At 38.2% G+C, this 16,973-nt stretch overlaps 1 protein-coding gene across 1 annotated transcript in view; it reads right to left on the minus strand.

Moving 5' to 3' along the window:
- The window catches only part of MALRD1 (MAM and LDL receptor class A domain containing 1), a 285,717-nt gene that overhangs the window by 73,818 nt on the left and 194,926 nt on the right, over positions 1-16,973 (minus strand). The window contains exon 31 of the mRNA XM_075728156.1: positions 6,972-7,129. Within this exon, the coding sequence (XP_075584271.1) occupies positions 6,972-7,129 (158 nt within the window). The remainder of the gene's footprint in view (positions 1-6,971; positions 7,130-16,973) is intronic.

The raw sequence follows: 16,973 nt of genomic DNA on the forward strand, positions 1-16,973 counted from the left end.
AAATTTCTTCACAGAAAGGGTAGTCAAGCATTGGAACAGGCTGCCTAGAGAGGTGGTGGAGTCCCCATCCCTGGAAGTGTTCAAAAAACGGGTAGATGTGGCACTTTGGGACATGGTTTAGTCTAGTCTACCCTTGATTGGTTTAGTGTGGACTTGGTAGTGTAGGTTAGTGGTTGGACTGGATGATCTTAAAGGTCTTTTCCAACCTAAACAATTCTATGATTCCATAACGAAAAAGAACTGGAGTAATGAAAGTAGGCATGTTCTATCCATTCCAGATGATGACTAATTCTTTAAGGGATTGAATATTTTAATCACTATCCTCTCCTCATCACTTTCAACACCATCCTTCTCTTAAGACTTTAGAGTATTTTTCCAGTGACCCATGGGTTCATGTTCCCACTTGAGTGCCCCAGTTTAATGATGGAACACAAAACCTGAGATCCAAGAAGTTCTAAACTTAAACCCATTCTAATGATCTGTATAACAACATACCTTTTCCTCTCCCAGCCAACCTGGTGGGACAAATAAGCTGAAAACCCAAATGGCACCGGGAACCACATACTTTATAGAAGTTGATGTATTGATTAAAATATCTCTGATGTTTGAACGCTCTTGCAAGTTCTTTCAGTTTTGGAGGAGGGGACCATCAAGAAGACTGACATACAATAATCCAAATCAGGACCTAATTTAGTCGAGCCTAATGTTCGGTTACAGGACTGTTACATAGTCTATCACGGGCCATTGTCATTGTCTTCTTAAAAGCATGCATCTTGCAGAGCTAAAAGGACAGGTGTCGAGAAGAAATAGCTGATTCAACCCATAAAAAATGAAAAACTGTCTGTAATCACATTATCAGGCTCTAAGGCCTTAAGAAGTTGAAACCCTTAATTAGAATAATTTTACATGGGAAGTCAGGACTATGTTACAACAACTGTATGTGTCACTGGAACCTTTCACTATTTTACCAATCATGAAATATAACAATCTCGGTGATCTAGAATTTTACAGCACATAATAGTGTTAGTGTGGTTTTAGCTATTATTGTATCATGCAAGAGTATTTTCTACTTTTTGAAGGTTAATATTGAGATAATATTGTTTTCAGTATATCTCATTGAAAAGTGTCACAGCTGCACAAATTACCCTGTTGGGGAAGAATCAAAAACATTTGAAGACAGTACTAGAGTATCTTTTAACAGGACAGTTAAAGACTGGCCCATTGTTTAAAATCAGATGTGTTTTTTCCATTTCTGTTCATAGCATTGGTAGGAGAAGCTTTTCATAGTAAAAATTTCAAAGTATGCTGCCTACTTGAGCAGTTCTGTCTATGTACAGAGAAACTGAATCATGTCCATACTGAGCCTGGTCTCGGAGCATGGAGTCATTCTGTGTACATGCAGATCAACCCTGCAGCTCAAGCTTAGAGAAAACAATAAATCCGTCATGAAACCTGCTGTATGTGCACTAGCCAATGGGTCTGAGGTGGCAGCAAGTCGAACTGGGTCTAAAATGCAACATTTTGATGACATCAGCTTCTGTTCTTCTAGATGTAATTTTATATGCCTTTAAAGTAATTTTATATGCCTTGTCTTTCTTTTCTTTGAGATTTAACTCATTTACCATAGAGTAAAGGCATGCACATATGTAATTATTATGGATTAGGTCATATGTTGTGTTAATTTATGTGGCTGTGTCTCAGTTAGGTTTGACTGAAGTTTAAACCTGGTGTACAGTTTCTCATAACAAGCATATAAGTAACCTGTGGAAACAAATGGGATCTAGTGTAAATCTCTAAACTGGTTCATAGGAAATCTCAGGTGACTTCCCAGCTCTGCTCCATTTCTCATGTATGCTCCTGGGGAAATCCTTCAATCCCACTTTCTGCCAAAGTACTCCTGCACACTTTTACTTCACTTCTCCAAAGTCTTTATCTATCCATAACTAAGTCAGGAAAGGGTCTGTGTTCTTATGCATCTTCAAAAAATTGTAGCTGAAATTTCCAAAAGAATGATATATAATTTAAAATATATGCTAAATTATATGAGATTACAATGGAGTTTAGAATAATAGGGACCCCAAGGAGTGTGTTTCTTTAGCTGGGGATACAGATCTTATTCTGTCAGAGATTGTGCCCACAGAGTGAAGAAACAATTATAAGATGTAATACTGTATTCCTCACTGAGATTACTCATGCAGATGAGAGTTTGAAGCATCTTCTGGGACAGGAAGGAAGTTTAGCGTATTGAAGATTTTTGCTGGCCTGTGTAAATGTATATGACACATGAAAGTAGGGCAAATTCTCGTGGATATGAAGTCCCTAGAGCGTAGAGAGCTACAGCTGTGTGGTGTGCTTAGTGCCTCCAGAGACCCCAACACCCCCCTACACAGCATCCTATGAATTGTGTACAAGCTAGCCTGGTAGTGGAAACAATTTAACATGTGAAAGGGGAAAAAGCTAGCAAGATGAATCCCACTATATGGCATATAATGAAAAATAACCTGTAGCAAAGTCCCATTGAACAACTCTGTATCAATCAGTCTGGGGAGATTGTGTTCCAGCTAATACCAATCTAGTTGTGGCCTAGTTAACATTAAAATGTTAAAATAATTTTAATTTAAAAGTAATAAGCATGTATTGTACTAACTAGTCACTATCTGTCTATTCCTTATTCTGTGCTGACACTGTTTCTAGATCACACACACAATCAAAATCACAAAGAATGGGAACCTACAGAAATAGAGCTATCACTTCATTCACTGCAGAGTGAAAAGCTCAGGAGTGAAGACACCCAACACACACTCTGCAGTGCTTTTAAGAAGAATTTAGTGTGATAATCTGCATGAGATGAATGAGTGAGTGAAGCTTTTGTACTTGCTTCTTGGTCTTTCTCCAAGGTGCCTTTGCCAGCTGGTTCATTTGTAGTCCATATGTGAAGAACATTCTTTAACAAATCCCATTTCCCTGCCTTAAAATCATGACTCAGTCCTAATTCTCCACAGCACATCCTGTGTGTTAGAAACTCCTGAATCCTTTTTTCAACCTCTATTTCATTTTGGGGATGGGGAAAATACATGTACTTTTGAAGGTCATGAAATACAAACTGCTATTTTCTACTTAGTCATCAGCAGTTACAACTCACGTGGCTATCCTGTACCCTCATGCTGACTTTTCGAGATAACGTATTATCTTCCTGATCTGCCTGACTCTAGCAGTTGGCATGCTGGAAGGTACTATGTTCCATCTGGAAGGTTAATTAACTGACTAATAGCCAAGAAGCCAATGAAGATCTGAAAGGTGCATAATAAAAGGTGTATTCTCCCATCATTCCCAACATACAGTCTTTAACCACCAGCCAAAGGAGCAGGAAAATCTTGTGAAAGACAACCTGTATTTTCACTTCACTAGGCACCAGAAGCTTGTGTCAGCTGAGGAAACTTCCCACTGACTCCAGTGAATAATGATACTATATTTTCTGCTTTACATCCTTAAGATCATGCCTCACATTGAACTCCTCATGTTCCTTGGCAGTCATCATTGCACATCTTCCTTGGGCTGAAGCTACCCCATGAGTTTGAAGTAATAAAAAATTTAGTCATTTTTAGTAAAATTGATCTGCCCTGTACCAAAATTTACTATACCTCAGTTCTGTTAGTATCAACAAATACCAGGGCAGAAAACTGATATATTAGAATTATACTGTCATATTGGGAATTAATTTTGGTTTTAATTCTCAGTTGTATGACAAACTCCTGAAGTAAACAGACAGAGACAGAGTGCTGAAGCTTAATGAAAGTTGAATGTTTTCTACCTCTCTGACAGATGACCAATAGGATCCCCACTGGAATGAAACAGATGTGAAAATCACTTCCATTTCTTGCTGAAACCTCTCCCTTGCTTCATTAAGTGCAACTAAATGGTCATAAAAATGTAAAAAGAAATAATTTTTTTAAATTTACATTTGCAGCATAATGCAGTAAAATTGTTTATTTTAAGAGCTATTCTTGTTCAGAGCTTATTAATCGATATATTAGACCAGTCATATATTTAGTGCTGAATAACTCGCCTCTCAACGGCTGTTACCCTATACTCCTAAGGCAAGTTAGTTGTTTTGTACTTAAGCATTATAAAGCAACATTTTCCTCCTGGTGGCTAATAGCTGACTGATGTCCTGAAGCATCAGTATTCAGATCTCTGGTAAATAGCCTCCATTCTATGTGAATGCAGGAGTTGCTGTAAACATTGTGTCCTTTTTAAAGATAATAATAGCCTATGCTTTTGGTTTCCCTATGAACAAATTACAGTTTATGACAATAGGATTCTGCAATTGAAATGTGCATTGTGAATACAGAAGAGAAGAACTTTAAATTCCTTTTTCTCTATTCTCACTGAATAGTTCCTTTTGAGTTAAAAAAAAAAAAAGATTATTCCCATAACTTAACATTATTTTGTGTAGTTCTACCACATCTACTTCCTATGCCAAGACATACTTCATTTTTATCTTTCTTTTTTACAGATTCCCTGTATGTCATTTTAATCACACATATCAGTATGTTCTATCTCTGCAGTCCTTTTTTTTCAATCCAGACTTGACCAGATAGCTGCATGTCAGATAATAGCTATAACATCAGCTTTTGTACTGATGTTATTATATTCTAACACATTATTCAGACTTCCTATTACAGTTTGACTTTTTTCACCTCCAGTGCAACCTGAACAAAAATCTTCACTGAGCTGCTGCTTTTGAAGTTTTGGGCTGTTGGTTTTGTTGTTTTTCTTTTTTGTTCCTTTAGGCTTTTTTTTTTTCCACTTAAATGGTTACAGTTCATTTATATTCTTGATAAAAGCAACAGTTGATGTTGAAATAGATTATTAGTTCGACAGAAAAAAGCAAAACGTCTTGAAGGGTAAATTTGGTCTGTGATAAGATGATAATTCCTTGCTGAGTACTTCAGTCTGTTATGAATATTGTTATATGTTTCTACATAAAGACTACATGTGGCAAAGCCATAAACAGGCAACCTTATTTGTATGTGGGAGTAAGACATTTCTTTATGGATATCTTTATGAAATTGAAAGTAATGAGAATTAATTAAACTAGTCTGTTTAAAATGAAAAAAAACCCCAAACTAAAACACAGGCTCTGCTTTGCTGTCTGCCTACTAACTCATACATAGGCCCCACACATCTACTTATTCACTAATTCAAAGTGTTCTGTGATGCTTGAAAAACTTCAGAAACTCCTGCAAAAAAATCTTGTCTGCACTCTTGCATGCTGTAATGTCCAGGATACTTGAATTTAAACAAATAGATAATCTCACAGTATTTCAGTTACCAACAGATCCAAAAAGCAAATGTTGTTTGCTTTTTACTTCATTTTAATCTGGAACTACTCTTGACCTTTACCTACTGTTTTGTTTTCTTAATCTTAAGTTTGTGTGTGTGTAAGGATAAACAATCTAAACTGGAAAGAATGGACTTGAAGACTTGGTGGAGTATTTTAAACGCTATAATCAGGTAATAAAATTACAAGATTGCAATATAAACACTACTTAAAATTCATCCTAAATAACTGAAGTATCTTTGGGAAGAATACATTTTGGCATTTTTATTCACTGAATAGAAAGAAATGTTAAAATAACATAATTTGAAACTCATTTAAAAACAGTTTGAAAAACAGAAGTATCTGCTGCTTATACTAACTTCACATAATACAGCTTTTTTTCTTGGTTATTATTATTTAAGTTTATAGTAATACTCAGAGTACCCATGAACTAGGTGCTAGAGATAAAATTGAGATGCAAACCCCATCCTGAAAAAAATTACTTGAAAAAAGATAGACAAAAAGTGGAATGAAAGGTAACATTATTCTTTGGCTGGATATAAGGAGAAGCCTTTTCATGCTGGACAGTCAAGCATTGGCAGAGGTTGCCCAGAGAGGTTGAGTAGTCTCCATTTATGGATGTTTTGAAGACTGGGCAAATTCCAGAGCCACCTAGTGTTATCTTGTAGCTGACCCTGCTTGGAGCAGGAGGTTGCCCTAGAGACCTCCTGAGGCCCTTCCAGCCTGAATTGCACGATAATCCCATGGAACTGTGATAAGATTGTCCTTTACAGTGGAGAACCAGGCCAAAGACAGAGTAAGTACAAAAACAGTGGTCCAAACTTCCTGACTGAATTCCAGGTCCAAGACCACAAAAATATTCTTACTCACTTTTGACATAGACTAATTTAGTTCAGGAGTTTGACAGTATATGCAAATCTTTAAATTCTCTCACCCGTAGTAAAACTGACATAACCTGTATTTTCAAAATTTAACAAACTGCCACAGATAGGAGTCTTGCTCAGACCTCTAACAAAGGCACTATGTAACATATTTATTCAGTGAGTCACATGAAATGAGTTTTTTGCCAAGGGTTCACATCACTGCTTGCACTTTTACTAGGGTACTTAACAACTAAAAGTGTGCCCATTATGGATGCTTGGAGAACAGCAAGAAGACATTTTCATGGAAGCTTGAGCTATAATTGTTATTATGATTAAATGCTTTGTTTCCAGTTATTTTAATCAAACCCCCTTCCATACCTGGTGACATTAATATGTTTAAAACTTTTCTTTTAAACTGCATCTTGTTTTTGTCCTAAACATTGGAAATTGCCTCTATTTTATGTTAAACAGTGAATTGTGCAGACAAGAGCTATGCTAATGTTTGTTAGGTTTAAGTATGGTAGTCAAACATGATATGTTAATTCTTATATATGTAGGAAAAGGACTTCAAGTGGAATTAAAACAGAATTGTCAGTTGATCTTGTCGGCAAAAATTTTGTATATAGGTGTGACTGCAGTGAAGTTGTGATGAAGTACTGCTAATGTAAGCTCTGAGATTTTGCTCATTCTAGACACAGAAATGCAAATATTACTGAAGCAAATATTACTGTCTTGTGATGTAGTAGAAGTTTTTTTTCTCATACCTTTAAGACTCCTGTTTGCCTAGAAGCAAACATCCAGAACCAGAAACGAACCCTGCAGACCCCAAGGCTAGCTGGGAAGAGTCTGGTGGTCATTATCCTCGCTCTGTTTCCTTCCTTCTGGGCTGATGAGTTTACATACAAAAAATGCTGTCCTTTACCTTAATAAAAAGATAAAAAATATTTATAGTTTTTCAGTACTACTTTATGCTTCAGAGCATAAGCATTTTTACACACACAGATACTGGTATCTTTTACCACATACACCTACACCCTACCTTGGTTGTACAGAGATCTTCCATGTTAATACTTTGTGTATTTCTGGTTTTTACATATGATATTAATATAACCTTCCCTCAGAGCTCACTCTGCCTTTTTTATCCTTGTGTAAATACTTGACTCATATTTGAATAACAAATTTAAAACAGGCTGCAAACACAAACACTCACTCACAGATTCTAAGCATCAATTTGAAGGTTGACATTGCAGGAGTCAGGAACACCTTTGCTGTAGCTCTTACCCAGGAAAATTCTCTGTCATGCAGCATGGCAGTAGGGAATATTTCAAAGCCCTGAGGCTTGTTAGTGGGCCAAAATATCCACATTTCCTACCATTCAGCTGCTGCTGGAGAACCACAAGGTAGCATAAAAGAAAATTCATTGTTCAGTTCCAAGCAGAAAAAGATACCGCTCTCTTACACCCCAAAAGGGGCCTATCACCTGAAATGAACACATACCATAAAGCAAGTGGTGGAATAAGCAAATCATGCTGCTGAAGGGAATGTCAGACTATGTTAACATCAAAACCTGCCTTGCCTGAGTGCCAGAATGACATCAACGATTGGTGGCCAATTACCATCAGATTGGCCATTTTATGATAAAAGACTCTTACTCAATCAATGACTGTCCTCCATGGACAATTAGTGGCACCTTCCTCAATATGATTGAAGCCAGTAGTTCTGAAAAGCACCTGGGTCTATGTATTGACCCATGGACTGGAATATCAAAACCAGAACTACTGGAAAAAATGAAGGCATGGGTACAACGGATTGGAAAGGCTGCATTAAAACCATTTCAGATGGTTGACATCTTGAAAAGATATACTATTCCATGATTGATCTACTTGGAAGACCATGTCAATGTGAAAGTGGCATACCTAAAAACCCTTGACTTGGCAATTCGAGAGGCTGCCAAGGAATGCTTACACCTTCCAGCAAGTACTTGTGATGCCATCCTGTATTCCAGCACCCGAGATGGAAGTTTAGGTATTACCAGGCTCTCTGGCTCGATTCTCAGTACACAGGCCTGAAGACTACACAGAATTGCACAGTCTTAGGATGAGACAATTAAAGCAGTCATCTGAGAGGAAGGTATTGAGAAAGAATTTGAAAGGCTGTGGATTGCAGCAGGAGGGGATAAGGATAAAATTCCACCTATCTGGGATCAGAGAGTGGTCATCATGTTATCAGAGGATTTTATTTATTAATTTTTTGAGACAGCTCAATTTGAAAGCTCATCATGGTGTTACAGCTAAGAGCAAACGTCTACCCCACAAGAGAATTTTTAGTAAGGGGTAGGCAAGAAACACAAATTAAGTCATGCCAACAGTGTCTTGTGGAAAATGAGACCTCCTCACATATTACCGGGTACTGCCCAGTGGTACAAGATGCAAGGATTGAAAGGTACAATCAATTTTGTGGCTAATTACTGGCTAATGAGGTGAAAAAGAAGGACTGGATAGTATTCCAGGAGCCATGGCTGAAAGATGAACAGAATGAATTATACAAGCCAGACCTGGTATTCGTTAAGGGAGACAAAACTATAGTGGTAGACATCATGGTCAGACAGGAGAGTAAATCAAAGTCTCTGGTGGATGCAGCGGCTGAGAAAGTTAAGAAATATTAACACCTGAAAGCAAACTTGAGAACTGATGAACACCAACAATATCAAATTTATGGGATTTCCACTAGGAGCATGGGGAAAATGGTACAAAGGCAATTGCAAGTTATTGAAAGAATTTGGACTCTCCATTTCCTGACAGGAAAAGGTCACTCATTGTTTATTGAATCGAGCACTATTTTCATCGGTAGACATTGTGCATATGTTTGCAAGCCAGGCTTGGACTGTTGTAAGATTAATGAATTGTAATTGGTTTGATCGACTGTAAATAAATTGACTTATTTTCTCTATCTATCTAAGGTGGGACCCAGTCCCCACTGGAGAGTGCCAAAGGTGACAAAAGCTTAGACGAGAGGGCGACACAGGGTATGATAGTATATAGGAACGAATGGGCTTGGTATCATGACACATCAACCAAATCCCTGCCTAAGACATCAACCAAAGGTCTTTATCATGGTGGACAGGCCACTTTCACTTAATCTGGAAAAGGATTGTCTATAATTTTATGTATGTTCGATAAATAAGCATCAACGGATGAAAGGCACAAGTCACCTTCACCCACACCACCTGGCAGCAGTACTGCAAGTGGCTGCTGAAACTCTGAGCTCACAGAGAGCAGGTCTGGGCAGCCTGGTGAGCTTTGTTAATGTACTTTTACTGACCAAACAGCTTTGCTGTCAAAACAGGAGGGTAGAAATACATTTTTTATCTAAGCTAAGGGGCATAGAGGACACTATGAGCAAGCTATCCCCTTCAGATGGTTCTCCTGTGGTAGGATATGCTTCAGTCATGGCCGTGCAGACAGTCTGTACTCCAAAATGCAGAAGGACAGCCCTCCTTGTAAGCACCCTTGCATTACTCTTCTGGAAGGGGCATTTCAGCTCATGAGAAGCATGAGTGTCCTACCTGTATTGCAGTTACTGTAGAGCCGTGGCTTGGTGTGCTTGTGTGCTGTCCTCTGCAGAGGGCACACATACCACACCTTTGGGTCATCTGGGAAGATTATCTCAAGGACATCATGAAATACCAGTATAAACTAGAAAGGCTGTATATGTGCAAATATACCTTCAGTCCCTCTCTGTAAACTGGGCAAAACAGTATCTTCTAAAGTGTGGTATCTCTCCACTATACCACACCTCCAACCCTTGCAGAAGTCATCAAGTCAGAGCTTCTGCATATAAACTCCAAACGTTACTGTCCCAAACCACCCAGCTCTTCTTTAATAGCATTCAGAAAGTCAGCCAGTCAGTCCTATCTGTCCTTTACTTACTTGAATTCTTTAAAATGATGGAACACATTGGTAAGATACTCAGAATGAGTAAGGCTGCTTATTAAGCTTTATTTCAGCAAGAACTTTTTAAGTAAGCTCTCTCAAAGCTCTGTTTTCAAACTTGTAGAATACCTCAGTGAAACTTTTTTTTTCCTGTTGACACTGTTGAAGGTCACGCTTAGTCTTCTCAGAAGAAAAATTTTAGAATTTTTTATCTAAGGGATATATCCTAACTTCTATTTTAAGGGACACAAGACATATAAAACATGATCAGAATCATAATAGTAGTCCAGCCAGCCCCGTGTGAGCTCTTCTAAGCCTCTTTGTAAACAGCTGATTAACAAGTGATATATCTGAAAAGACTGATTCCCTGCCAATTAGGATATTTTTTTGCTTTGTTTTATTAAGAAATATTGATGAACATTTTGTAAAGAAAATGGCTATTCCCGTGGAAGGAGATTTTGAATTAAGTTATGGATGAGCTTGTGTAAATTGTGCATTTGCACTATACCATCTTCTCTTTCTTATGGCAATAAATTCTCAAATCCTTAAAATTAAACTTGGTGCCTTCATACCCACTCTGTATACCCAACCCTCATATATGAGATCATGTATTCTGCAGCTGAATCTAGGAGTGTAGTTTCATATGCTTTGCAATTTAAAGTTTCTCAAATCTCATTCTGCACTAAAATAATTCAAGAATGCAGATTTGTGAAGAATAAGATATATGATTTGTACATCTGTGTGGGGTGTAACTTTTAAGCAGGTATGATTGTAAAGAGCAACAATTGATTGATAACAATAATAATATACAAAGCAAGTGATGCACAATGCAATTGCTCACCACCTGCCGACCGATACCCAGACAGTTCCTGAGCAGCGATCGCTGCTCCCCGGCCAACCCCCCCAGTTTATATACTGAGCATGACGTCATATGGTATGGAATAGCCCTTTGGGCAGTTTGGATCAACTATTCTGGCTGTGCCCGCTCCCAGTTTCTTGTGCGCCTGGCAGAGCATGGGAAGCTGAAAAGTCTTTGACTAGCATAAGCAGTACTCAGCAACAACTAAAAACATCAGTGTGTTATCAACATTCTTCTCCTACTAAATCCAAAACACAGCACTATGCCAGCTACTAGGAAGAAAATTAACCCTATCCCAGCTGAAACCAGGACAATATCATATATATATCATAAAATATCATATATATCATATGCTAAGGCATGATCTCTAAATTTTCTGGCAGACTGAAGAAAGATGCCCAGCTGGCAGCCTCATTATAAGACCTAGAAGGCAAATTATTTCCTTCTCCTACAAGTTTTCCATCACTAAAAAAAATTTGTTAGAACAAAAATAAGAAGTTTTTTTCAGCTGTAAGATCAATTTGAGATACAATCTAGCACTTGTTATTAGTAAGGTGGCAAATACGGATTTTAAGAAAGCAAAACCAGAAAGCTGCTCATTGCTCTGTTACTTCAAGAGTCAGACTCACTTGGAACGGGGTGAAAATACCAAAAATTATTTCCCATCTGAGTAATCTGCAGTTATTTCTATCTAAAATTGATTGCAATTTTAGGCCTTTCACTCATAAAGTGAAGCTATGTAGTGGGCTTTCAAACTGCTACCCAACACGCCGTTCTTACAGACCTGCAAATGATCATTTGTTCAGAGTGAGAATTATTTAGTATGGATCTCAGTCAAAGGAAACCCAGAATTTTGACTATTTTTAAATTGTAAATGCTATCAAGGAAATGTTCTTAGTTTCTCTTGCTGTCTTTGAAGCAATCTTATTTGAGATGATGTTTTCAGGTGAGGTTATCTGGGTATCATGTTATGCCTCAAGCTTTTTCAAGGAACATGTAAATTTTCTCAGGAGAGAAAAAAATACTTGAAATATTATAATGACATGGATATACTATATTCACAAATAGGATGTTCCTATAGAGTTGCATACTGACCAGCAAACTGGAAGACGAAGGTGCCTGGCTCATTGGTACATGATATAAGATATATGGCAAAATTATATATGATATATAGCAAAAGTTAATCAAGTTTTGTTTTGCACTTGGCTGAAGTTTTTGAGGTTGAAATGTTCTGCATTTGATCAGCTACATCCTCTGAATATTTAAATAACTTATGGATGCAGTGGCAAAAGGTTGAAAGTGTCCTGGTTTTGAGCAAGAAAGAACAATTTGAGAAGGAAATGTATGGAAAGCATTATTTTAAAATTTGAGCCCTGCATAAGCTGGTCAGATTACAGAATGTTAAACAGGTAAAACATAGTTGTTATTTATCACTAAAAGTCTTTGTTTTCAAATCACAGGGCTTATCTTGTCCCAGAGACTATATCAATGCAGTAAGTTAATTTTGTTAAACTGATGCAAATTTTTTTCAAATGAACGTTTCTATCCATCTGAAATCTGTAATGTCAGTTTAAGTGGTGCTAGATGAAGCAATGTAAGACACATTTAAACCAGTATGAGATTCCTCCACACAAAGTTGCGCCAATACGCTTAATACAGAATTGGTATAATATCACAGGCTTTGTTATATTGCTGTAATGGCATGTGTGCTCTGTACAATGAATTTATATGCTTAGTAAGTACAGGAAATGAGTTTGGAACAAGAAGGAATTGGATATGGGTCAGGAATGGGCTGATAGATACTTCTGGACATTATGGGTCATCAGTGTGTAGGCTATTGGCAATTTTGACAAGTGATTTCTCTATAACTAATGTGAATATTTCTTGCCCAGTTAATTTACAAGTAAATTACAAGTAAATCTGGATTATTTTGCAAACACATTTACTCTAATTTTGTTTTCCTTTTGCTTCACTTTTTATTAACTTTGTTTTTCTTACAATTGCTGGGTAATTTCACAGAAGCAAAGAAGAACTAATTAAATAAGAGAAACTGAAATAGAAAAGCACACAAAATCTCCTTGAAAAGCCAAGGGCTACTGGTTGTTTTCTCATCACACTGCATCAAAGGAACAGCAAGAAAGCAAGTCAGACTACTGATTTGCAAGGAACAGCTTGCCTGGGACAGCTGCAATAGTTTCTGCCTCTACCTGTCTGTTCTGTCTCTTTCCAAGAGGAATGAACCTCCGCATTTACAGCCTGCAGTAGCAACACAAAATAGTATGTATGTCTGCTTTCTCTGAAATGAAAAACTGTAATTTGTGGCAGATAAGCAGTTCCCTCATGATCAGGTGGGCAGTTCCTGCAGCAGGTGCAGAATCCTCTAAAGGAAAAGGGAGGATAAATGAGTAGAACAGAAACAGTTACAGCCACCCGCTGATAAGATGTCTCTGTTGATTTTGGAAATCTAAAACACCAAAAAAAGAGTCAAAACTTGGAAAGCATGCTGCTTACAAATTCAAGAAAAAAACAGTAGAGATTGTGATAGTTCTACATTGAATACTAACTATTCTTTGCTGATTACATGGAAATTAAAATAGGGTTTCTAACCAGTAAATCTTCTGGAAAGAAAAGCTAAGCACTTCTCATATAGAGATTTGTACATTTATGATGGAAATTAATATTCCATCCAGATTTATTATATTATATAATCTATATATTTTATGATGTTATATTTATATAATAGATTACATACTTATAGCTTGCTGTCTATGGAACACAGATAACTGTAATTGCGTATCAATACATTTCATTCTCCTAACAATCAATAGGTGTCCTGGTAGTAGTCTGCAACATCTTGTAGGGGCATCTAGGGAAACACTTCTATATTAAGATTTCTGGCAAGCCAATGTCAGGAAGACAAGTTAAACCAAGATCTTAGGTAGGAACCTTAAGAATTTCATGTGCATCCACCCACACTGCTCCTCAGACATTCTTTAAGGACCAGTGTATGACTGCATGTTTTTCTAGAATCCATTAGGATGGTACCACCCTCTAGGAAAAGTAGGTTATTCAAAATGTTGACAAGGAGAAGAGTACTATTGTAGCCAGTTACACTTTCAGTGAATTCAACTTTTAAAGTCAGACTCTTTGTACAGCAGAAATTTGTTATTAGAATAGAACAGAGTACTTCAGTTGGAAGGGACCTACAGCGATCATCTAGTCCAACTGCCTGACAAATTCAGGGCTGACCAAGTTAAAGCAAAGCATGTTATTAAGGGCATTGTCCAAATGCCTCTTAAACACTGACAGGCTTGGGGCATTGACCACCACTCTAGGAAGGCTGTTGCAGAGTCTGACCACCCTCTTGGTAAAGAAATGCTTCCTAATTTCCAGTCTAAACCTCCCCTGGTGCAGCTTTGAACCATTTTTATGTGTCCTATCACTGGATATCAGGGAGAAGAGATCAACACCTCCCTCTCCACTTCCTCTCCTCAGGCAGCTGTAGAGAGCAATGAGGTCACACCTCGGCCTCCCTTTCTCCAAACTAGACAAACCCAAAGTCTTTAGCTGCTCCTCATAGGACATTCCTTGCAGCCCTTTCACCAGCTTTGTTGCCCTCCTCTGGATGCATTCAAGCACCTTCACATCCTTCTTAAATTGGGGGGCCCAGAACTGCACACAGTACTCCAGGGGGGGCTGCACCGACACTGAATACCGTGGAATAATCAACTCTTTTGTCTGGCTGGTTACGCTGTGTTTGATGCACCCCAGATGCAGTTTGACCTCTTGGCTGCCAGGGCACACTGCTGACGTATTGAGCCTGCTGTTGAGCAGCACCCCCAGATCCCTTTCTACAAGGCTGCTTCTAGCCACTCCTCTCCCAATTTATACTTGTGCCCAGCATTACTCCATCCTAGGTGAAGAATCTGGCATTTTGACTTGTTAAATTTCATCTCATTAATCATAGCCCAATGTTCCAATCTATCCAGATCCCTCTGCAAGGCCTCCTGTCCCTCAAGAGAGTTAATAGCACCTTCCAGTCTGGTATTATCAGCAAACTTGCTAATGGTGTATTCAACTCCTGAATCCAGACTGTTGATAAATATATTGAACAGAACTGGCCCTAGAACTGAACCCTGAGGAACACCACTGGTGACAGGCTGCCAGCCAGATGTAGCCCCACTCACTACAACACTTTGAGCTCTGCCCTTCAGCCAGTTCTTCAGACAGCACACTGTGAATCCACTCATCCCACAGTTGGACAACTTTTCCAGAATGATGCTGTGAGGCACAGTATCAAAAGCCTTACTAAAATCCAGAAAAACTACATCCACTGACTTCCCTTCATCTACCAGGCAGGTGACCTTATCATAGAAGGGTATTAAATTACTTAAACAGGACTTTCCCTTTGTGAACCCATGTTGACTGTGCCTGGTGATTGCATATTCTTTAAATGCCTTTCAGTAGTTCACAGTATAAGCTTGTCCATAATTTTTCCAGGAACTGAGGTTAGACTAACAGGTCTGTAGTTCCCTGGGTCTTCCTTCATAGCCTTTTTGTAGATGGGAATAACATTGGCTAGCTTCCAGTCAGCAGGGACCTCCCCAGACTCCCAGGATGTTTGGTAGATGATTGAGAGGGGTCCTGCAATAACATCCACTAGCTCCTTCAGTACTCTGGGATGAATGCCATCAGGCCCATGGACTTGTGAACATTCAGCTGATACAGCTGGCCTCCTACAATTTCAGTGTCCACAAATGGAAAGTCACTGTTCCCACACTCGTGGTCCTCCCACTCAGGGCACCGGGCAGCCTAAGGTCTATCAGTATTGTTAAAGACTGAGGCAAAAACTACATTGAATGCCTCTGGTTTTTCTTCATCCTTATTAGTCAGATGACCATCTTCCACTAGTATTGGTCCAATGTTTTCTATTAATACTGCAGTTACACTTACAGAAACCACAAGTATTAGGGCCTGACACACAAGGTTTCATACAGAGATTTCTTTTGAATCCAGTGAATTCTGTAAGGAATGAACAAAATAGTGATTGGTGAGAAAAATGCAGAACAGGTGATTGGGAGAGGGAAAGATAACAACAGATTAAGCTGGGTTCTCAGAAAAGCATGAGTTAGCTAGAGGTTAGCAAGGTGTCCTAATGTTGTTTTGTCTGGATGCACACTGATACTGGAAACACAAAGTTGTTACTTTCATGGAGCTGCCTATAAAAATGCCTACAATGCAACAAGGTTTTCCAGAGATTGACTACAGCAGTCAGGGTTATCGGATGTCAGTCAAGGTGCTGCTTAATATAAGCTCCACACGTTGTGCTCAGGTGACCTAAGAGAAATGGATGGCTGGACTATTGTTTGCACCTTTGTTTTTCCAAAGGTTTTCAGCCATTCAGCAGTGCATGGATTCACTGCCATGGCAATTCTGAGCAAGACCTGATGCAATATCTCACTGACCTGTGAGTATTGCCAAATATATCCTCTTTTATTGTATTAAAATTTTTGTATCTGTAGTTCTTTAAAAGTTTTCAAATAGACCCTTAATTAATAATATCATTGCAGACTTGGAGACAGTTACTGCATTTGTACAGGCATGCTGTACTGTTTTAGAAAGAGGTCTGTTGTGTCCCAGATGTGATGGTTAATTAGTATCTTCACAATATTTAGCAGCTCATTGTCTAGGAAATTACTAAACAAATGCATCAAGCTGAAGTGGAGTATAAAGAATGATATAGTCAGGACCACTCTGAAAAGAGCAATCTATAAAATGACAGTGCTGCTGAAGCAATGATTAAAAAGGTTGGTAACAGGCTTCTATGCCAGGCTGTCTGATTTTGTGTTCAGACAGAACTAGAAGTTACCAGATACTATAAATGACAAGACTCAATATGTTAAAACATTTAATATATTTTTTGCATGGCTTTTTTGTGATACATATCCTCTATTGTAATTTTAATATAAAAGTGA

The sequence above is a fragment of the Pelecanus crispus genome, chromosome 2 (genome assembly GCF_030463565.1).
Source record: "Pelecanus crispus isolate bPelCri1 chromosome 2, bPelCri1.pri, whole genome shotgun sequence".
Classification (NCBI taxonomy): domain Eukaryota; kingdom Metazoa; phylum Chordata; class Aves; order Pelecaniformes; family Pelecanidae; genus Pelecanus; species Pelecanus crispus.